This window comes from Brassica napus, chromosome C3, assembly GCF_020379485.1.
Source record: "Brassica napus cultivar Da-Ae chromosome C3, Da-Ae, whole genome shotgun sequence".
In the NCBI taxonomy this organism is placed as follows: domain Eukaryota; kingdom Viridiplantae; phylum Streptophyta; class Magnoliopsida; order Brassicales; family Brassicaceae; genus Brassica; species Brassica napus.
Genome location: NC_063446.1, coordinates 19,386,269 through 19,406,723, shown reverse-complemented (window position 1 = coordinate 19,406,723; position 20,455 = coordinate 19,386,269). Strand labels below are relative to the sequence as shown.

The 20,455-nt window shown below is 36.1% G+C and overlaps 7 protein-coding genes across 9 annotated transcripts; 4 read left to right on the top strand and 3 right to left on the bottom strand.

The window, feature by feature from the left end:
* The first annotated feature begins 4,165 nt into the window (after window positions 1–4,165).
* BNAC03G28880D lies at window positions 4,166–5,061 on the top strand. Its single transcript, XM_013864261.3, has 2 exons — window positions 4,166–4,535; window positions 4,700–5,061. Exons 1-2 carry the CDS (start codon window positions 4,336–4,338, stop codon window positions 4,914–4,916), a joined length of 417 nt encoding a protein of 138 aa, XP_013719715.1. The 5' UTR covers window positions 4,166–4,335; the 3' UTR covers window positions 4,917–5,061.
* Window positions 5,062–5,638: 577 nt separating this feature from the next.
* Window positions 5,639–7,345, top strand: LOC106423464 (probable fructokinase-5). Its single transcript, XM_048750941.1, has 5 exons — window positions 5,639–5,851; window positions 6,080–6,490; window positions 6,563–6,697; window positions 6,783–6,899; window positions 6,983–7,345. The coding sequence occupies exons 1-5, from the start codon at window positions 5,678–5,680 to the stop codon at window positions 7,115–7,117; spliced, it is 972 nt and encodes a 323-aa protein (XP_048606898.1). The 5' UTR covers window positions 5,639–5,677; the 3' UTR covers window positions 7,118–7,345.
* A 202-nt stretch (window positions 7,346–7,547) lies between these two features.
* Window positions 7,548–8,429, bottom strand: LOC106423530 (22.0 kDa heat shock protein). Its single transcript, XM_013864301.3, has one exon. It carries the CDS (start codon window positions 8,310–8,312, stop codon window positions 7,719–7,721), a length of 594 nt encoding a protein of 197 aa, XP_013719755.1. The 5' UTR covers window positions 8,313–8,429; the 3' UTR covers window positions 7,548–7,718.
* A 712-nt stretch (window positions 8,430–9,141) lies between these two features.
* Window positions 9,142–12,050, bottom strand: LOC106423569 (light-mediated development protein DET1). 3 transcript variants are annotated; one of them, XR_001284683.3, is made up of 10 exons: window positions 11,708–12,050; window positions 10,980–11,633; window positions 10,723–10,902; window positions 10,491–10,559; window positions 10,329–10,385; window positions 10,141–10,221; window positions 9,860–10,051; window positions 9,709–9,769; window positions 9,527–9,626; window positions 9,142–9,440 (listed from the first exon to the last, which is right to left on the bottom strand). XR_001284683.3 is itself a non-coding variant. In XM_013864340.3 (10 exons), the coding sequence occupies exons 1-10, from the start codon at window positions 11,777–11,779 to the stop codon at window positions 9,301–9,303; spliced, it is 1,611 nt and encodes a 536-aa protein (XP_013719794.1). In that variant the 5' UTR covers window positions 11,780–12,050; the 3' UTR covers window positions 9,142–9,300. The 3 variants fall into 3 exon arrangements, 1 of the variants encoding a protein (XP_013719794.1); XR_001284684.3 differs by having other exon boundaries at window positions 9,890–10,051; XM_013864340.3 differs by having other exon boundaries at window positions 9,709–9,804; window positions 9,890–10,051.
* Window positions 12,051–13,367: 1,317 nt separating this feature from the next.
* Window positions 13,368–14,602, bottom strand: LOC106423438 (phytolongin Phyl1.1-like). Its single transcript, XM_013864210.3, has one exon. The coding sequence runs from the start codon at window positions 14,261–14,263 to the stop codon at window positions 13,490–13,492; it is 774 nt and encodes a 257-aa protein (XP_013719664.1). The 5' UTR covers window positions 14,264–14,602; the 3' UTR covers window positions 13,368–13,489.
* A 609-nt stretch (window positions 14,603–15,211) lies between these two features.
* LOC106423465 lies at window positions 15,212–16,039 on the top strand. The gene has a single exon (XM_013864245.1). The coding sequence runs from the start codon at window positions 15,212–15,214 to the stop codon at window positions 16,037–16,039; it is 828 nt and encodes a 275-aa protein (XP_013719699.1).
* Window positions 16,040–16,291: 252 nt separating this feature from the next.
* Window positions 16,292–19,110, top strand: LOC106423448 (protein phosphatase methylesterase 1-like). The gene is made up of 13 exons (XM_013864227.3): window positions 16,292–16,545; window positions 16,649–16,733; window positions 16,805–16,875; window positions 17,001–17,115; window positions 17,193–17,272; window positions 17,701–17,785; window positions 17,873–17,953; window positions 18,071–18,165; window positions 18,247–18,297; window positions 18,440–18,520; window positions 18,623–18,695; window positions 18,780–18,857; window positions 18,937–19,110. Exons 1-13 carry the CDS (start codon window positions 16,442–16,444, stop codon window positions 18,973–18,975), a joined length of 1,038 nt encoding a protein of 345 aa, XP_013719681.1. The 5' UTR covers window positions 16,292–16,441; the 3' UTR covers window positions 18,976–19,110.
* The last annotated feature ends 1,345 nt before the right edge of the window (window positions 19,111–20,455 follow it).

The following is a 20,455-nucleotide window of genomic DNA, read 5'->3' as shown; positions in this document are numbered from 1 at the left end:
CGGTATGCTTCGGAAATTTCAACAATGGAACCTGTCTATGCTTTCTTACTTGCTGCCATACTTTCCATTGCCGCTGCATTGACCAATGGCTTCGTACAAACATAAGTTGTCCCATATGTAGGAAAAGTTATCTATAAATCAGCATTATTACAATTTATAAGTGGTTTCTTATGTTCCAATTTTCCGTTTCATTTGCATACTATTTTCGATTTTTGTTTTAATTTTTAAACAAAAAATATAAATGTTTTTCCTCATTCTCTGATGTGCTCCATCGCCAGAATTAGTTTCTCATCAAAAATCAAATAACACATATACAACTGAGTTATGTTTGGTTACACACCTATAAATTCAGATTATTCTCTAAAATACAATTTCAAATGCTGTTCTTTTTATATATTGTCCACATGGTACTTATATGTATGTTGTTTAAAGAACACATATATTTTACTACTCAAACCATAAAACATATTCGATAACCACTACAAATAGATAAAAAAAATATCATTCTCTTTTAATATATTTTCATCTTCATTTGAAAAAAAAAATCTTTACTACGACCATATATAAAATTATAACTTTTTAAGAATAAAACATATGAACCCAGCGCTAACACTAGTCATTTTATAAACCAACAGCTCAAAGGAGCTCGATACAAAGTAACAAGATAAGCGAGAAAATCATAAAATGGCCCGCCACGGCCTAAAATATAAAACAGCTCACAACGACTTAAATCACAAAGAGGCCCTAAGAAGTTATGCTCTCTTTACTTGGAAAGGAATATGGAATAAAACAAGAAAATAAAACTTCCAAAGAGGATAAACGCGAATCATGGGATAAGGAAGAATCCGAGAAGAATCTAATCTATTAAAACAAAGTCCTATTTTTTATCTATCCTTTAACAAGTCATACTAGGACCATTTAAAAAATTATTTAATATAACATATTTGATTATTTACAATAATAATAAACAAACTATAAATTTGAATTTTTACCAAAAAGAAAAAACTATAAATTTGAATTTTCTTTTTTAACTATAACAAATTCTGTTGAGAAAGAACCTAACAAAATCCTACTAACATTTTAAATATTTTTATAAAATAACACTTAATTAATTTCGTAAATAGTAATATAATATTATAAATCAATAATCAAAATTTTATTATAAAACAAGAAAATAAAATTCTATACTATTTTTATATTTTTAAATATATTGTGTATTATATTAAAATAGAAGTGCTATATGAATTAAATCTGGGTAAATTGATCTATTCTATTTTTAAAATAGTTTCATTTAAATAAATTATCACTCATCATTAAAATGTGTTAAAATTCGTAAACTTTATTATTATTATTTTACAAAAATAAATTTATCAACATAAATTTATTAACATAGGTTAAAATTTTATATCTACATATTATCTTTTTATTTATTTTGAAACTCCCAACAATATATTGTTTAAAACATCTTATATACAAAAATATAATAGTTTATAACTACCCTTTAGTTCATATACTATTTAAAATATGTTATTAGAAAACTATGAAATTTTAATAATTCATTTAAATATTAATGACAAATCAAATTTTAATTTTAATTATAAATTTCAAATTTATATTAATTATAAAAAATATGCTAAAAAATATATTAAAAATCTTACCAAAATAGAATTATTTATATAAAATAATGCATTAATTTAGTAACAAATTTTTTTTGAAAATCATATAATCTTCCACCTCAAATATAGTTGTGTAATTTTCCAAACAATTTTGACAAAATACAAAATTTTATAAACTAAATATTCAAACTTAAAATGATAATATTTCAAATTTTTCAAATGATAAAATTATAGATAATATAGAATAACTTCTTGAAATGTAACACGAAAACACAAACTATGTTGTAAAAATTAAAGTAATCTAATATTTTTAAGTCTTAATTTAATAACAAGAAAAAAGAGAAAACTTAATATCATAACATCCTAAAAATATTATATCAATAAAATTTACTAAAATAATATGATAGATGCTACCATGTATACAATTTACTAAAATAATAGGTCTATATTCACAATATATAACACTAAAATTAAAATTATATACTTAAAACATTTATAATAATATCAAAAGTATATATTCATAAAATATAAAATATCCGTACGAATGTGCTGGTCAAAATCTAGTGGGAAATTAAATTAGGAAGTTGGCTGACTTAGAGAGAAATAAATAAACAATTGTGGAGACAAGAGAAGAAGGCCAAAAAATTACTTACGAGATGCGACTCACAAAGGGATATTTTTAGCTTAGGTGGTTAGTTTAGGGAACTTAGAAAGATCATTGCCTCTGCTTATTCAATTCCGTTGTAAACTCGCTTCCAGACGAATCTATTGTATGGTTTTGTCTATGGAACCTTCCTTCAGTTCGGAATAGAGTCAACTTGTTTTTTAATTTACTTTTCTCTTAACGTATTTTTAGCGCCCATCTTTCTCGGACCTTGGGAAAATCAAGGTTTCATCCTACAATAGCAGAAAAGATCCCAATGCGCATTTGGAATCCTTCTGAGTCGTGATGGGGGGGGGCAGATAAAAAAATAAGAACACGAAAAATGCTGGCCATTGTCTCCTTATCGTCAAAAATCTCGAAGAAGCAACGCTCGTCTAAAACAAAATTCCATCTACAGATTTCGACAACTTTCCTCAGAGTTTCTCAAACAATCCTCCATGTTCATGGATAGGGAAGCGTCTGATATCGATCTATGTGACTAAGCACAAGCGCCAACCAAGTCTCTACATAGCTTCATTATAAGATTCAAAGTTGTAGTGTCAAGATTCAATGGTATTAGTGACAAAGTATCCTTAGACATGCTGAAGAAAGTACTCTAGCACGAATCTAAGATTAGGAAGGTTGCGCTCAAACATTCCCTCTATCTGAGAGGTGAAACGTGTCCAGTGTTCAAACCTGTACTACTCTCCTCCTTAATGGAGCGAGTCTTGAAAAGCTCACAGGCTTTAGCCTTGCGAACCATTCAATGGTTCTAGGGTTAAAGAAAGCTGATTCCGAATTTGCTCTCCTCCAAATCTCTAGATTGAAGTCTCGAGGACTGGATTTCTTTAGTTGAAGATGTGGTGGTTGCTTGTATTTTGTCTACAGCTTCAGACAGTGGTTATAGATCTCTGAACGTGTTCTCAGATGCTCGTGACCTTGCCTCCCTTTTTATTTCACATGAATTGCTACACTGCTGTGTGTTTCCTCTGATCATGTCAAGTTGCATTCTTTTCTATGTTGTAGTTTCAATGTGGTTGTCTCTTAACTTCTATGCTATCGGTTTCTGGAACAATTTCTCCTTAATGGAGTGTAACTACCTTTAATTTTTAATGAAATTGTTTGCACAAAAACGAATGGCGCTTTTCACGAGAAAACAAAACACAAATTGGTAGAGTTACCAACCTTAGCATCTCCGAGAGCATTTTATCCCTTTATTTTTTAAAAAGTTTTGCATTCCAACAGTCATTTATCCTTTTACTCCCTCCGGATACTAATGTACGATGTTCTATCTTTTTATTTTGTATACAAATGTATGATGTTTTGAGATATAATTAATGTATTTATTTTTAAATTTAAACATAAATTAAAAAGTAAAATTATGAGTGGTGAAACTTTATTGATATAACCAAAAAGTAACAATTAAAATAGTGTATTTATTGTTTCTTAATATGTGTGTAAAACCTTAAACATCATACATTTAAATCCAGAGGGAGTATTTTTTAAAAAGATAAACAGTACACCTTCAAATATAAAGAGTCACTATTCAGACCCTTCAAACACTATTTACTTTTCACTTTGATCCTTACAATTATATATGTCTCACATTTGCATGATAACTTTTTATATATCATATTTTAGTACTTATCATTATAATTTTTTAAAAACTATTTCAATTAAAAATACATTATTAATATTTTTATTCTATTTATAGTTATATTTGACTACATATTATTATATTTTTCAAAAATATTTTATTTTAATATCTATTAAATAATATGTTTTATTGATTTTTGAAAGTTTAATGATTATATTTTAATTTTTGTACTATCGAAGACTAAAATATAATATAACGAAAATTTAAAGAAAATATACAAAGGACCACTGTCGAAGAACAACCTGTTTATCCCTTTATTTTACGTAGTAGGTCCCTCCTCTAAAATAAAGAGCTTAGTTGGAGATGCTGCTAGAAAACATCGCCTGTTGAGCAAAAGAGAAAAACGGAGAGAAACATAGCTGAAGTAGGCTGTAAACTTCGGGTTCTCTTTCAATCAACAGAGTTTGTGAAGGAATCCAATGGGCAATCATTTTCTCACTTTGTCTCTGCTCCTGGTGATTGTCTGCGTTTGCGTTTCCATCATCACCACTAAGCTAAACCCTAAAGAAGCAATCGTATCTCCCTCCGATTCAAATCCCATTGAAATTCACGGAGTCAAGATCCTGCGACAACCTTCCGATTCCAAACTTGCTCAACTAGGCGTCTCCTCTTGGCCCAAGTCGGTTCCTTTCTTTAACCCTTCTGATTAGTTATGTCTGAAAGACTGAAAATTCTGACTTCTGATTAGTTATGTCTGAAAGACAGAAACTTTATGTTCAAGTTACTCACAAAAGAACCAATGAAGATTACTCTTTTAATTTTTATTGTTGGTGAACTGAGCAGGTGGGAAGGTGGTCCAAGCAAGTTTCCATGGACGTTTAAGAAGACAGAGACAATGTATTTCGTGGAAGGGAAGATCAAAGTGAATGTAGACGGATACGACAGAGAAGAAGACGTCTTTGAGATAGGGAAAGGAAATGTAGTTGTTTTCCCTAAAGATATGAAAGTTGTTTGGGAGATTACTGAAGCTGTCAAGAAACATTATAGCTTAGAGGATTAGTTAAAGATAACTTGTGCCATATTCGTGTGAGTTTGTTGTATGTCTGGTTTCTAGTTTGGATCTAGCTTTATCTATGGCGTTGCAATGTAGATGAAGATTGTGTTTTATCTCCTTCTTGTTCTGAAAAGCTTGATCTTTATATTTATTACCCATCTGAACCGGAAAGCAAACCGGGAAATCATTTAGGAAGTGTTTGTATTGATGAATAATAAGTTGTTTCCATTTTCAATTAAAAACATCATAGCATTACATGGCAGAACTGAAGAACACTTCCACAGGTCACAGACGTATCTCATTTACTTTGCAAAGCTAAACACTAGGCTAGGTAGGACCTTCCAGACTCCTAAATCTTTGGTACACGTATGAGTAATTGAATAAACTATAGAATTATCTATCAAGAAAGTATTTGAATTAAACAATACTTGTAGAATAACGTTTTTTGTCTTAGAAGTGAAGTATTTATAGAATTTTTAAATAAAAAACTGTAGATGTATTTATGCAAGTTTTATAAGTTGCAGATGTTTGAGCCTACGCATCCTCCGGTCATTTAATAAGAATCAAGATCAATCACACACAATAAATAATAAAATGCTATACAATATGGATGGTATTTTTAACAGTCAAAGAATGGACTGAGTTTAACTGGATTTTAGGGACTTCGTTAATCCTTATCCCCACTTTACATGCCTTCTGTTGTGCATTCTCCAGCTTAATAAAGAGAGGCTTCTTTTGTTTTTGTGCGTTTAACATTTCATCAAAAGATGGCTACTCCACTGATTGTTTCCTTTGGCGAAATGCTTATCGACTTTGTCCCTGACACTTCTGGTGTTTCCTTGGCTGAGTCCACCGGTTTTCTTAAAGCCCCTGGTGGTGCTCCGGCTAATGTTGCATGTGCCATCTCCAAGCTCGGTGGCAAATCAGCTTTCATTGGCAAGGTTCGTACAGGACTGGCCCTGAGATTTTTTGGGATGTAGCCAATTTAATAAAATTTCAATAAAATATTTATTTTACTGGAGGTTTATGTCTATACAATTTTTTTCTAAAATTTTGAGAGTCAGAGGCCAATGTTTAGTTCGGCTTTGTCCAGAACCGGCCATGGATATGTATATTTACTTAAGTGTTATTAGAATAATCTTTGCTTGTCCGATCTTGATATTTTTCAGTTTGGTGATGATGAGTTTGGACACATGCTTGTCAACATATTGAAGAAGAACGGTGTGAACAGCGAAGGAGTTTGCTTTGACACCCATGCAAGGACTGCTTTGGCCTTTGTGACACTAAAGAAGAACGGCGAGAGAGAGTTCATGTTTTACAGGAACCCAAGTGCGGATATGCTTTTGAAAGAATCTGAACTCAACAAGGATCTCATCAAGAAAGCCAAGATTTTCCACTACGGTTCCATTAGCTTGATCTCTGAGCCATGTAGAGCGGCTCACATGGCTGCTATGAAAACCGCCAAGGACGCAGGAGTTCTACTCTCTTACGACCCTAATGTTCGGTTGCCTCTTTGGTCTTCCACTGAGGCTGCCATAGAAGGCATCAAAAGCATCTGGAATGAGGCTGATATTATCAAGGTACCTTGTGTTTGTGTATTCATGATAATTCTTGTTTGAAATGATCTTAGTATCGAATAATCACGTGTGTAGGTAAGCGATGACGAGGTAACATTCCTCACTAGGGGAGATGCAGAGAAGGATGATGTTGTTTTGTCTCTAATGCATGACAAGCTCAAGCTGCTTATTGTAACTGATGGAGAAAAAGGTTGCAGATACTACACTAAGGTAACAAAAAAAAAGGAATCAAATGAGACACCATAATGCCTTTTTAGTGATCTAAATAGAGTTTTTTCGGTTTTCAAATATGCAGAAATTCAAAGGGAGAGTGCCTGGATACTCTGTGAAAACAGTTGATACAACTGGAGCTGGTGATTCTTTTGTTGGTGCATTTCTGGTCTCTTTAGGGAAAGATGGCTCCATACTCGATGTAAGTAATACCTCGGAACATTTTTCAGGTCTTTGATTAGGCATATGGATTGAGTTTTGGTGTCTGTGTGATGAATGTTACAGGATGAAGGAAAGCTAAAGGAGGCTCTAGCATTTGCAAATGCATGTGGAGCTGTGTGTACAACTCAGAAAGGAGCTATTCCAGCACTTCCAACTCCATCTGATGCTCAGCAGCTCATGAGATCCAAGTCCAAATAATTTTACCTTTTGTTGTTTCTCAAATGGTACTCATGCTTCTTTTTTTTCTTCAATTTTGTATTGACTCTAGTCTGCTTTTTTTTCTCAGTTATCTGAATAAGTTAGTGTTAATTTGCCTGCCTAAATTGATTCTAGTAGTGAATTGATAAATGGATACTGTTCTTTTTGTATGTTGTGATTCAGTTTCTGAATCTGAAGCACAGGTTTTATTGTAAAACATTGATCTAATGCTTTATATTTTATGAGTCCTGTTCTTTAACAAATGATCAAGTGACTCTACACTCCATTGATTTTAGATCACTGTTCTCATGCTGTTCTTTTGACAAGATTATTTTAGTAATTTTGTTCTAGTTTAAATATTTGGAGTGTTGTCATTGGGATGAGGCAGGTGGCAGAACGAACAATTTTGGAATACTAAAAAACTTGGATATTTTTAAAAATACTTGAATACTTTATTGCGTATATAAAAAGAGCTTACAAAGCTTTTGGTAGATCTGTTGCAAGATTACATCCCATTTATCTCAACACGATATGAAACTCAAGTTATTGGATTTTGTAGAACTCTTCACACTCAAAGGTAGAAGATAGATAGATTATTCAATCACAGCTCTTTGGATTCAGAGGAGCTGATCTTTGCAGTTTGGTCTTCTTCAGCTGCAATGTTAACAACTCTAGGACCCTTGACCTTTTCAGGAGCAAGCTTTGTAAGATTAATAGTGAGCACACCATTCTCAAGCTTGGCCTTGACAGATTCCATATCAACATTATCAGGTAGCTTGAACTGTCTCCAAAACTTTCCATACGATCTCTCAACTCTGTGCCACTGATCTCCTTTCTTCTCTTCCTCTCTTTTCCTCTCTCCACTGACTGAGAGGACTCGATTCTCCTCCACCTCTATCTTCACTTCATCCTTTTTCAGACCGGGCACATCCAGCATGATCTCATGTCCTTCTGCTGTCTCTTTCCAGTCAACTCTCGCTGGAGACAGAGCCACACTCTGGTCCCTCTCGAGTCCTAGTGGGATTCTCTCCAAGATCTTGAACGGATCAGGAAACCTGTCTAGCCAGAGATCGGATAGCAAGCTTCCTGGAGTGTCTACTGCAGAAGACAGAGACCCTTCACTTGGTTTGATGTTTCCAAGTATCAGAGCTCCTACTAAGAGGCTTAACAGAGGGAAGTATGGCAAGTGCTTCATCGTGGTTTGTAAAAGGTTGAAACCAAAGTGGTAAGCTTTCTTTAAGTTCACTTTAGATTAATTGCTTGTTTGTCTCTATGATGGTGATCCTCAACTCACTGCTGCTGTATATATACACATTTTATGAAGAGTGCAGTAGGTTCTTGAAAGATCTTTTGGTAGAAAAATTTGGATTGTTCTAGCTTTCTCGACTTCGTCACTAAATTATGGTATTACACGTTGCTGTGTCTTCGAGGGTCTTCTCTCATTTTCCAGACACTTCATTTAACAACTAACAACTATGGAAAGAAAATTGGACTGGCCCATAACAACAGTTTCTACGCAGGCCTATTTTTAAGCGGCCCATTTATATTAATGTTTTTGATCAATCCAGATATAAAAGAATGTTGATGTCTTAGAGCTTTGGCTGATGCATGGGAAAGTGATAGGGAGAGTGAGCTTCTGATATAACACACTTCATGTGATTTCCTATGGCTATTAACTGTATCCCAAAATACTTGTTTTGCATAATGTGGTCCTCTCATTATTTTTCGATAGCCATGGTCGTCTACTAAGAGAAACTCGTTGTTTTGTCTGTCAATTTATGTGTCAAATGTAAGCAAGTAGTACGCAAGCTACCGAAAAATCTTGTCACGGGGGTTTTGGTAGCAGAACATTACTGATTTAAATTCCACCCACAAAGTTAGTCTAAGCTGATCACTTGCATTATAAATTGCTGAAATATGAATTCGAGAGGTCTATGTGTTTTTGGTTTGACGTGAGTTTCATGCTCATCCCGAACCAGAAATCAACCCAAATAACCATAAAAAAAATATTTAATTATTACAAATATCGGTCAAAATTCCAATTATTTATTATTCCATCGTAACAATCTATATATGTTTCTTCTTCTTTTATTTGATTAGATACAAACATGTGTTTTCAGATTTTTTTTTCTTTTTCTTTTACAAACAATAGATTACACAACATGATGGAAACAAAAAGAGTATCATCGCCTAAAATGGATATTGACCACAGAAGGAGGCATGAAAAGTGTTTGTTGAATAGAAATGGCAAGTGGTAAATGTGGATGGAAGAGGAATGAACATATCTTTTTGCTCCGACCATCTGCACTTCCACACTCTGGTCCTGTCCCATTTCATAGACAACAGTTACGATCATGTTTGTGTTTGGTTCGGTTAAAGTTATCTCAATATCTAAACAACTAAACTAACCTGGTTTTATCTTGAATTTCAACGTTTCCGGTTTCCTTCGAGATATAAACTTGATTGGGTTGTCCGAGGATTGCCTATGCCTATCTGCTGCGGAAATTAACTGTAACAAAATCCGAAAATTAAGTTAACCGGCTATGATTCCAATTTTGATATTGAAAAAGAGTAAAGGTTTATTTGGTTACCTTTTCATCAAACCGGAAGAGAGATTGGTCGAAGTATGGGGAAGGACTCTGTGACTGACAACTGAAAGGCAATGAGACCAACATCTTCTTCACAAACTGTGTATAACATTTGATCAGATTCAACTCTCATTGGTCGAGATAAATTACTTACAAACGGAGATGCTACAAAAGATGTAGTAACCTGAGAAAAACTGTTTGATTTGTTCTTCAAGTACTTTAGTTGTTCAAGAGCGTGGACACTATTAGAATGCGAGGTTACAAAGTTCATGAACGGCGAACTACTTGATACTGTAAAGTGATCACTGAACTGCTCAAATAGCTGGTAAAGATCTTCTGCTGAGTTCTGCATATAGATCAATGTCCTAAGTCAATTTATAAGTAATAGCAATTTTCCACAAATTAGGTTTTTTTTTCAAAATGACATCCATTTACCTGATAGAATGCTACAATGTCAGTTGTTTCCATATTATAGACCGCGAAGAAAGCTGGAAGATGATCAGCATTTCTTCCCACCTGAGATTATCCATCAACACCACAAATCTATTCAGTCGAATTGTCAACTCTTAAAACGGTCAATATCAGTTCAATTCAACATAAAATCTGTATTACAGAGAGCTCACCCCACCATCTACACTGCCAAATTTGATCAAGAGGTGATGTCGATCCAAGAACTGAACCTGAGCATCAAGAACAGCCACAAAGTTAGTCGCTTTTCTTCGTCAAATGGTAAACGCTTGAAACAAACTCCAATACGTACGTAGCATGAACACATAAATTTTTACCTTCCAGATAATCAAGTCCACATAATCCTGGAAATGGAAATAGAACTTCTTCTTCAGGCTTTGAACTCTCTGCCAAAATCAAAACGTGTCTCTTCGATCAGTTCAATCCAACATGCAGTTGACTGATAAAGGTAGATAATGGTACATCAACTAAGTCCCTAAGAACCTTAACCCTCCGTTATCTAGTCTACCAAAGTAAAACAGTCTTGGAACAAATCAAGAGCAAACAAACCATCGTGTTATCCGGTTCTTCATTCCAAATCTCTCTGAAGATGAAGGAAAGTAGCCGTTGCTTGATGCCACTAAGAAACGAATTCTCAGCATTTGGTTGGGTATGGCGCAACCCATTCTCCCCATCATCTTCCCTGTCCTGCTGCTTATTCTTATCTTGAGTCGTGGTCATCATCATCGCCTACACAGAAACCTTAAACAATCTCAAGTACCATTTCTTTTAAGTGAGAAGGAGACTGTATGTAACTTTTGCTTAACCTGAGAATTAGAATTGAGGAAAAGCTCATCGTCTTCACGACAAAAGTAGCCAATGGCACGAGCATCAACGAGATGACCCGAATCCCTAATCTGAAGAAGATGAATCTTCTGATACCGCAACGAGAGAATCGCGAGAAGGTCATCGTACATGAAAACTCCCATGTTATAAGCCAAATTAACGAAATCGTGAAGAAAAACCCTCTCATCTAACACCACACCATCGTCCAATCGAAGCAACACGAAGGTGATCTTATCGATCGAAGGAACGCCGGGAACGGCGCCGGGGGAAGGAGCGGAGTCGTGGATCTGAGCGGTGGAGGTGGCGAAGAGGCCGAATCGTCGGGAGGGGAAGTAGAGGAAGAAGTCTTTGCAGATGAGCTCGTTAGCGGAGGCGAGGTTGACGGAGTAGAGCTGGGTGAAGAAGCTGTCGAAGCGGGAGGAGCGGCGGGGGAGGGGAGGGAGCGTGTCGTCGGAGTCGGAGGTGTAGGTGAGCCACGAGGGGCGGTAGACGACGAGCTCTTGGTGGTTGCGGCTGAAGCTGATGAGGAAGAGTCCGTCTTCGGTGAATTTGCGGAAGCAGTGATCGGGGCACTCGACATCGTAGAGAGTGTGGCTTGGGACTAGGTTCTCGTAGAATTTTCTAGCTCGATTCACCTGAAGAAGAGATTAAGAGAAAAGTGAGATTACTCTAGAGTAAGAGTGAGATAGAGAGAGAGGGTTTGACTGACGGAAGCGCCGGGAGGAGATGAGCGAATCTGACGTTCGAAAACCCTACACGTGACGTTACCGCTTGAGAACATTCCACGCAATGACGACGAAAAGCTTTTTCGTTATGTGGTTTTACTGGTGAATCGGCGTTGGAGGAGACGATGCGAGATGGATATATCTTCTCACGACTTTTTTTTTTATTTTAATATTTCTCGATCTACTAAGATCAATTATGGGCTTTCTATTGGTCTTCAAAATGGGCTGATTGTTGTAGGTTGGCACATGGTATTTACCCTAACCTTTTTTCTGATGCGGGAGCAAAAGCTCAAAAGGTACTCAAGGGAGATGCAACTGATCAGCATTCGATGTGTGTCACTGTGACATAAGTCTGAGCGTTCGGATATAAGCAGTGCTCGGGTATTTACAATTTAGGCCAGCTTCTGTTTGATTCAGTTGATAAAACATAGATCAAGCTTCTGTTAAAAGTTTGGGTTTGATTCAGTTCGGTTTAATAATTTAGGAAATTTGGAAAAGAGATCAGATCCGGTAGTTTTTGGGACTTTTAGATTAAAATGTTAGATAGTCCCTCCGTATCACTTTAAGTGGTGTTTAGGGATTTTAATTTTGTTTCATATTACGTGATGTTCTCATTATTCTAGATAAAATTTAATGTCATTACAAAGTTGTGACCAATTATAAAATATTGTATATTTTTCTTATTGGTTAAACTAATTTTATTTAATGTTACTTTTATGTAACCAAGATAAACTACATAAAATTTTGTATTTTCTTAATCTTTGTGTAAAAACCTTAAACACCAACTAAAATGATACAGAAGGAGTAATTCATTTAGTTTTTGAATATTTTAGATACAAATATTAAAGTAATTCGGTTTTTATGGATGAAAATATTCAGTTGCTAAATAGTATTTTTAGATATTTGGTTATTTCAGAATTAATGAGAACTGATATATAAATGGTATTTCATATATTCATATAGCAATTCAGTTTTTGGTTTGGTTCAAGTTCAATCAACATATTTTGGATATAGGCATTCCTTCAGGTAGGCATGATCTATATGTTTGTTTCTTTATTTTGACAACTTGTGAAAAATCAGAGGTGCTAATGTTAATTGTAGTTTGGTTTGCAAATGACACAGCCTTGTTGGCCATTAAGACTCATGGTCTTCCTTTGGTTCAGTGGGTTTGTGCAGAGAAGCTTATTCTGTTAAATCCTCAAGGTATAACTTCGATTACTACTTTAATACACATGTGCCTCTTAAAGGTATGCATTCTAATTCACTTTGTATCCGCATCATAGTAAGTACTGGAACTATAAGCATGAAAAAGGTTCATCTTATTATAAACTCTCTTTATCGTTGAATGCAATGATGATCGTATCTTTCCATACTTATTATCCTTCAAGTACTGAATACCAATATACCAAAACAGAATGAAATATACGTTTGATTCTATATTCAATTGAAGTTGCTATTAGTAACGTGCCAAAATTCACGATTTTGATGTGAACTATCTGTTACACGTTGACACATCACAACTTAGCAGGTGGCTATAATTGGTCAGTTGAATCTGGCTGTACAAGTTGGAAGATGATTGAGCTCGTTACTCCAACAGTTTAATCATATAAAGATGGTCATTACCATAACATAGTTGAAAGCATGGAGTAAAGCATTCACATTAGCCATAAGTAGAACTTGAGCCTTAGTCTTCACATACATACATTCAACAATAGTACTTAACAAGACTGTAAAAGAATCTATTCAACTTCGACTTTATTTTCCAATCAAGAACGTGTGCACTTGATACCCTCACAAATAGCCAACCAGACACAAAACAGAGTCAAGCAAATAGCAGCATCGATAGCAAGAACAATCTGAACTAGGCGCCGCCATTTCCATTCAAAGCTATGAGAACCGGAACGTCCTCTTCTGGGTACACAATCCTTCTGCGAGGATGTCTCTGCTGCAGACGAAGCTTCGCAACGATCGGCTCTATCATTAGAGTTCCTGTGTTCGTCAAGCTCAGCGCCTCTAACCGAGACGACATGATCTTTCCCTCGCTTCTTCTCTTGCTTGCTTGACCTCCCCAAAAGCGGAGCTTTAGTAGAACTCACACCTTCGCTCTGTTCAGCGAGGTTACTATTACTCGTCTTCAGCTCGTTGTTAGCAGTCTCAGCAGCAACACGCTCAAGCGAAGCTATGAGTTTGGAAACAACATCATCAACATTGATAGAACCAATAGCCGCAGTGAAGCTTCCTCTACAATTCTTCCTCGCAGCTTTCTTGAACTCGTCTCTCAGATGCTCAAGAAACTTGAGAACGCTGGCTTTCCCTAAAGCCTCATCAACGATGGCGAAATACACAAACCCATCTCCAATTAGAAACCCAAACCTCCTCTTACCTATGGATTCGAAGTACCAAGCGTGAAAAGGCGGAGTCTTTTCCAAACACAGACCCGCGAGGCTCTCGTTGCTCTGATCTCCTCCGTTGTAAGCGTATAGAATCTGATTGTCTCTGGAGACGCAACAGTAGTGAACCGTGTTCTTGATTAAACCCATTCAGGAAATCAAATTGAGACAGAAGAGGAAAGAGGAGAGGTCTGAGATTAGGGCAAAGAAGAAGAGGGAGATTGCGATGAAGAGGTCGAAGAAGAAGTCGAAGAGAAGGAGAAAGTACCAACAGAATCCTTCGGCGATGTATTCAAAATCGAGGATGAAATCTATCATCCCTCTCTCTAGGGTTAGGGGTCATGTGTGTGAAAAGAAACAAAAGGGGCTCGAGCTTTTTGGGATGTGTCTTGTCTTCGCGAAGAAATAAGGAAAAGGAAAAAGTCAGAACCGGAGGACCAATCAAGAGGACGTGCGTGGTCCACAACGTAAATGACCTAAACAGACAGAGAAAGAATCAACGAATAAATAGTTTGGGATTTGTCCAGTTCAACTGCGTTTAATGTTGAGAGATACGCTTCGCCAAGTTTGAGAAAGGATAGTGGATAATTGTTGTTACCTAAAGTACTTTTGCCCCTTGTGGAGAAAATCAGAACAAAAATGTGCAATTGGAATGGGAGATTCTTATCGTTCGCAGGCCGACTTTAGTTAATCAACTCTGTGATTATGAGTCTTACTAACTTTTGGATGTCTGCTTTCAGATCACCAAAACAATGCTCGGGTGAAATTGAGAGTTTATGCTCAGCTTTCCTTTGGTCTGGGCCTAAAATGAGTACAAAGAAGGCTAAAATTGCTTGGAGTGAAGTATGTAAACAGAAGTCTGAAGGTGGTCTGGGGATACGACCTTTGAGAGAAGTGAATGAAATAGCTTGTCTAAATCTTATATGGAGGCTTTTTTCTGGACAAGAATCACTATGATAAAATGGATTCAAATTTATCTGATCCGTAAAGGATCATTTTGGTCCATAAGAGAAAATTTTATAGCATGATCTTGGATGTGGAAGAAAATCCTTAAAGCAAGGGCAGTGGCTAAGGGTTTTCACCGAGCAGATGTCAAGAATGGAGAGGCTACTTCTTTCTGGAATGATTGATGACCATTGGAGTAAAATGGGAAGATTAATTGATGTGTTGGGAGCTAGAGGCAAAATTGACTTGGGTATATCTGAGAATGCAACAGTTGCTGAGGCTATCTCTAATCACAGAAGAAGACGTCATTGCCTAGCTATTCTGAACCATATTGAATATGAAACAGAGAGGCTGAGAAATGAGAATTATGAGATGGACGATATAGCTCTATGGAGAAGTAAGGAAGAGACGTATAAGAAGGAATTTTCTACTAAGAATACTTGGCTTGAAATGAGGACAATATATGTAACGCAAAGATGGAGTAATGGCGTCTGGTTCAAGCATGCTATTCCCAAGTACACTTTTCATACATGGACAGCCGTGAGAAACAGACTATCAGCTTGTGACAGGATGCTCAAGTGGAATCAAAACATTGATCCTACTTGTATCCTTTGTCAACAGTCTATGGAGACGCGAAATCACTTGTGCTTCTCTTGTTCATACTCAAGTCAAGTCTGGAGGAAGCTGGTAATAGGGTTACTTCAGTCGAGTTATACAGAAAACTGGGAAGAAATTGTTAACCTCACGCTTGATAGTAGAATGGAGAGAGTACGGCTGTTCTTGCTGAGATACACCTTTCAAGCTGCTGGTCATACACTGTGGTGGGAAAGGAATAGGAGAAGGCATGGAGAGAAGCAACGTCCATCTAATCCGCTGGTGAAAATAATTGATAAGACCGTGAGAAATAGACTTTCAATCATAAGGCGCCAAGGTGATTACAAGATGGAGGAGGGCCTTATAATATGGTTTGGAACTAGATGATTTGTAAATAGAAGTTTCTATTCTTCAATCTTTCTATATCATCGATGCATTTTATGAAAACACAGTCTTTTGAATAAAATTTAACATTTATTAAAAAAAAAAAAATTTGCTTTTGCCGAGACCTCCTCTTACACCTTGGTCTGAAAGACATTTCCCGTTGCTCATTTTGCACATGTTTCATAAAACTAATGGGCTTGGTGGGCCCATGCTTGTTAAGCCCATAACAATTTCCTTGTAACAAGGTGTCACCTTCCTATTGAATTGTGACCGAAACAAATTAAAACAAAAAGGAACTGGAGAAAAGCTAATTGTAGAGTGGGAACGGAAACTGAAAGATCTGGGAGATCAGTTCAATTTGATTTTGATCTATTGTGAAATCCCGCAGAGGTGAAGCTTCCAGCGATGGATTCTTCTTCAAATTTGAATCCCCTTCGCGAGGATATCTCCGACGAAGAACCAGCTCCGGCGTCCGTCTTCGCCACTCGTCCTCTTCGTCCTCCTTCTACGTGAGTCAACCGTCGTTTTTTTTCTAGTTTCTCCTTCCAATCGCATCTCCTGTATTTGGTGATCTCGACTTGAGTGATGGTAGTGAACTGTTTGCATTTACAGGAGTTCTTCGGAGAAATATTCGCCTGTAGAATGGACAAGCTACTTTGACAAAGAAGACGACGTGTCAATCCCTGGATCCAACGATGTAAGAATGGTCCCAGAAAAAAAGCGTTTTTTTTTTGGTTATTTGATTCTGATGAAACGTGTCTATTATAGGTATTTCACGTATATATGGCAGGAACAGAAGGACCTCTTGTCTTTTGTCTCCATGGAGGTGGCTTCTCTGGGTGAGCCCTTCAGTTTTAAAGATCGAATCTTGGTTACTCTTGAGTTTGATGAGTTATGTTTACTTTTGAGATAGACAAGCACAATACATTGTGATAGTTTCATTTGTGTTTTTTTTTTTTGTCAGGCTCTCGTTTTCTATAGTGGCAAGTAAGATCAAGAAGAAAGCACGTGTGGTTGCGATGGACTTGAGAGGACACGGTAAATCTGTTTCAGAGGATGAACTGGACTTATCGCTCGAGGTGTGGTTTTTCAAATCGATTATATATTAGCTTGTATCTGAGAAGTGAGACTGATGTATTTAGATGTGGACATGCAGACAATGAGCAATGATGTTGTGGCTGTGATTAAGGAATTGTATGGAGATTCTCCTCCAGCTATTGTGCTAGTTGGTCACAGGTTTGTTTTCTTTTATTTTTTCTATCTATTTGTCATATCGGTATGTTGTTCTCTGTGTTGATCTTTAAATGACTGGTCAATAAAGCGAGTACATCAATGCTTTTCTAGTGCACCAGTAAACATATCTTCATAGTTGTGACGTATATAACAATGCTTAAGATGATGCATATGTGCAATTATCACTTAGTGCTAGATGGATTCTGTATATGAAACAATCTCTTGTACTAGGTATTATCAACTGTTCAATAATTAGGTAATACTAAATCTATGTATAAATCTTATTGAATATACGATTAGGGACTTCAATTCTTTAGTATGAAAGATTGATGGGTTCGCTTCAGTACAGGGTTGTAGTGATAGACGCATGCATATACTTGTAGATGTTGTAATTAGTTTTCGTGAATTGGTTTCATTCTATCAACATACAGCATGGGAGGTTCGGTCGCTGTTCAAGTTGCTGCAAACAAAACATTGCCTAGCTTGGCTGGGCTTGTCGTTGTGGATGTTGTTGAGGTTTGCTTTCTTATAGAAAAGTCTTATCTGTTTCTCATTTGTTATGCACTCTCGTGAGATGAACTGATCAAAGTACTTTTGTTGCAGGGTACTGCTGTTGCCTCTTTGATTCACATGCAGAAGATTCTTTCAAACAGAATGCAACATTTTCCCAGCATCCAAAAAGCAGTAAGCAACTTTGAAACGCATGCTTATATATATATAAGCTGCAAACAAGAAATCACTTTGCTTTAGTAAGCTTTATTGGGTCTGCCATCTCTAAAATAATGCACAATCTTTATGTAGATTGAGTACAGCGTTAGAGGAGGGTCATTAAGGAACATTGATTCCGCTCGCGTCTCCATCCCCACAACTCTCAAATACGATGATTCAAAACACTGGTGAGTTATCTCTGTTGCGAACATCACTAGATGTATTCAATATTTGCTTCCTAGTGAGTTGAAATGTGAACCTTTTTCCAGCTATACTTACCGTACACGTCTAGAGCAAACAGAGCAATACTGGAAAGGCTGGTATGAACCTCTTTTACCTCTTGTTTTAGATCATTAAGTGCACATAGCTCTAAGCACAACACAGACAATAGTCTACGGATGTTGGCACACAGAAACCAATCGCAAGACGGAGAGTATATGAACAATATTAGTTGCCTTGCAGGTACGAAGGTCTCTCAGAGAAGTTCTTGTCATCTCCTGTTCCAAAACTCTTGCTATTAGCTGGAACTGATAGATTGGACCGGTATATTCGTATTCTTCCCCCTTAATTCTGGCTCACGTCTCATCTTCAGTTTATTTGAAATATATGGCGCATTGTAATAACGATGTTGATAAACTGGACTAGGACCCTCACAATTGGTCAAATGCAAGGAAAATTTCAGATGATTGTGGTCAAACACACCGGACATGCCATACAGGTAACAAACGCGATTGGATAATCTTTAAGTGTGAATATTTTTTTTTCGAGATACTGAATTTGTGTGGGATGTAAATGAATGCAGGAAGATGTACCAGAGGAGTTTGCGAATCTAGTTGTGAATTTCATATCACGTAACAGAATCGGACCTCATGGTGTTCAGGTTTGTGTTGTATCACTCACTCTCTGTTTGCAAGTTCAGTCTTTAAAAGTCTCATAAGATGATATCCGTTTTTCTACAGATACCAGGAACATGGAAGCCTTCACAGCCCAAGACTTGAATCAAAGACATCCTATGGTTTTTCCCTTGTTTTGCTTGTCGGCTTATGAATAAAAACAATTAACAACTCTAGCTCGTGTTACAAGAAACTAGACGAAAACGAAAGTACAAAGAATAAAGAGAATCACTTGCAACACTTTTCCATCATTCATTTTAGTGCCCCAACACAAACCTAAAATATTTGCTTGGACTAATAAAATCATTTTCTTGTTTCGGTCTGGTTAAGAAAATAGAGCTATAACACCATGGTAGACGTTTACCTGAAAAAACGAAGTCTGAGTCCATCATTTTACCCTTTTAGGTTCTTTTGGTTTTATGCTCGCGTGGATCACTCGGATCGAGTCCGGGTCTTACAAAGATCCAGTCGAGTATCCAAATAACCCTGAAAGTTTTGTATATATTAGATATTTTTTGGGTACATTTTGATATTTCAAATATTTTGGGTCTGTGTTTCTGGATATAGTTTTGTGTTTTTCGGGTAAAAAATTCAGATTTTTAGATATAATTCTTCATATTTTTGGTATCAGAGTATTTTTTGAATATATATATTTTTGTATTTCTCTCATGTATTTGGATTTTTTTTTTAGGTTTTCAAATACAGTTCATGTATTAAATACCCTGAATCGGTATTAAGAGCTTCTAAACATTGAAACCTAAATCTATTCAAAATTGAACCAAATATACATATATCTATATAAGTCTAAATTTTCTAAACCTAAAAGACACAGATCCAATGAGAACCAACTCGAAAACTCAAATGCCTATAGCCATCCTCACACACAAAAACTTCGCACAGCCTTCTGGACTTCCTTGTGCTATAGAGTAGGCCTGGGCATTTTAACCTGGACCAGAAGATCCGAACCGGAACCGATCCAAAAATATCCTATCCGGAACCGGACCAAAAATTTACAAGTACTTTTTGGATCTAAATTTTTTTTACCCGAAAGAATCGGAACCGAAAAGAAACCAACCCGAATAGATCCGGACCCGAAAAGAACCGATTTGTACCTGACTTAAAACATGTATATCTAAAACTATGATGTTTTTGTGTTCTATTTTATATATATTATTTTTTGATTTAGTTGAAATATCTTTTGTTAACAATATTTGTTATTATTTTTTAACATTTTTAAAGTAATATAAAGTTTTAAAATGTAAAATTTAGAGTTTTAAAATATTTTATTTTAATTATTAATAGTTTCTTTTAAGTTGTTTTGTAAAATTTTAGATATATATGACAAATATTCAACTAAAGTTGATGGAATTGGGTATATCATGTCATTTTCAGATCCTAAATACCCGAACCCGACCCGGACCCGATATAGACCCGAAAAATTACGGGTATTTTATGGGTATTTTAATTATAGACCCGAACCGACCCGGATCCGAGAAGAACCAACCTGAACCCGAACCGAAATTTCTAAGTACCTATTGGGTCTAAATATTTAGGATCCGAAAAGACCCGGACCCGAAAAAAACCG

Excerpts from the sequence above, each read along its gene's own strand:
- LOC106423464 (XM_048750941.1), top strand. The coding sequence starts at position 5,678 with ATGGCTACTCCACTGATTGTTTCCTTTGGCGAAATGCTTATCGACTTT. Across the intron at positions 5,852-6,079 it reads AATCAGCTTTCATTGGCAAG|TTTGGTGATGATGAGTTTGG; the intron begins GTTCGTACAGGA and ends GATATTTTTCAG. Across the intron at positions 6,900-6,982 it reads AAGATGGCTCCATACTCGAT|GATGAAGGAAAGCTAAAGGA; the intron begins GTAAGTAATACC and ends TGAATGTTACAG.
- LOC106423530 (XM_013864301.3), bottom strand. The coding sequence starts at position 8,312 with ATGAAGCACTTGCCATACTTCCCTCTGTTAAGCCTCTTAGTAGGAGCT.
- LOC106423448 (XM_013864227.3), top strand. The coding sequence starts at position 16,442 with ATGGATTCTTCTTCAAATTTGAATCCCCTTCGCGAGGATATCTCCGAC. Across the intron at positions 16,876-17,000 it reads CATGGAGGTGGCTTCTCTGG|GCTCTCGTTTTCTATAGTGG; the intron begins GTGAGCCCTTCA and ends TTTTTTTGTCAG. Across the intron at positions 17,786-17,872 it reads TCGTTGTGGATGTTGTTGAG|GGTACTGCTGTTGCCTCTTT; the intron begins GTTTGCTTTCTT and ends CTTTTGTTGCAG.
- LOC106423465 (XM_013864245.1), top strand. The coding sequence starts at position 15,212 with ATGGAGAGGCTACTTCTTTCTGGAATGATTGATGACCATTGGAGTAAA.
- LOC106423569 (XM_013864340.3), bottom strand. The coding sequence starts at position 11,779 with ATGTTCTCAAGCGGTAACGTCACGTGTAGGGTTTTCGAACGTCAGATT. Across the intron at positions 10,560-10,722 it reads AAGAACCGGATAACACGATG|AGAGTTCAAAGCCTGAAGAA; the intron begins GTTTGTTTGCTC and ends TGATTTTGGCAG. Across the intron at positions 9,627-9,708 it reads TCTTCCGGTTTGATGAAAAG|TTAATTTCCGCAGCAGATAG; the intron begins GTAACCAAATAA and ends ATTTTGTTACAG.
- LOC106423438 (XM_013864210.3), bottom strand. The coding sequence starts at position 14,263 with ATGGGTTTAATCAAGAACACGGTTCACTACTGTTGCGTCTCCAGAGAC.
- BNAC03G28880D (XM_013864261.3), top strand. The coding sequence starts at position 4,336 with ATGGGCAATCATTTTCTCACTTTGTCTCTGCTCCTGGTGATTGTCTGC. Across the intron at positions 4,536-4,699 it reads GGCGTCTCCTCTTGGCCCAA|GTGGGAAGGTGGTCCAAGCA; the intron begins GTCGGTTCCTTT and ends TGAACTGAGCAG.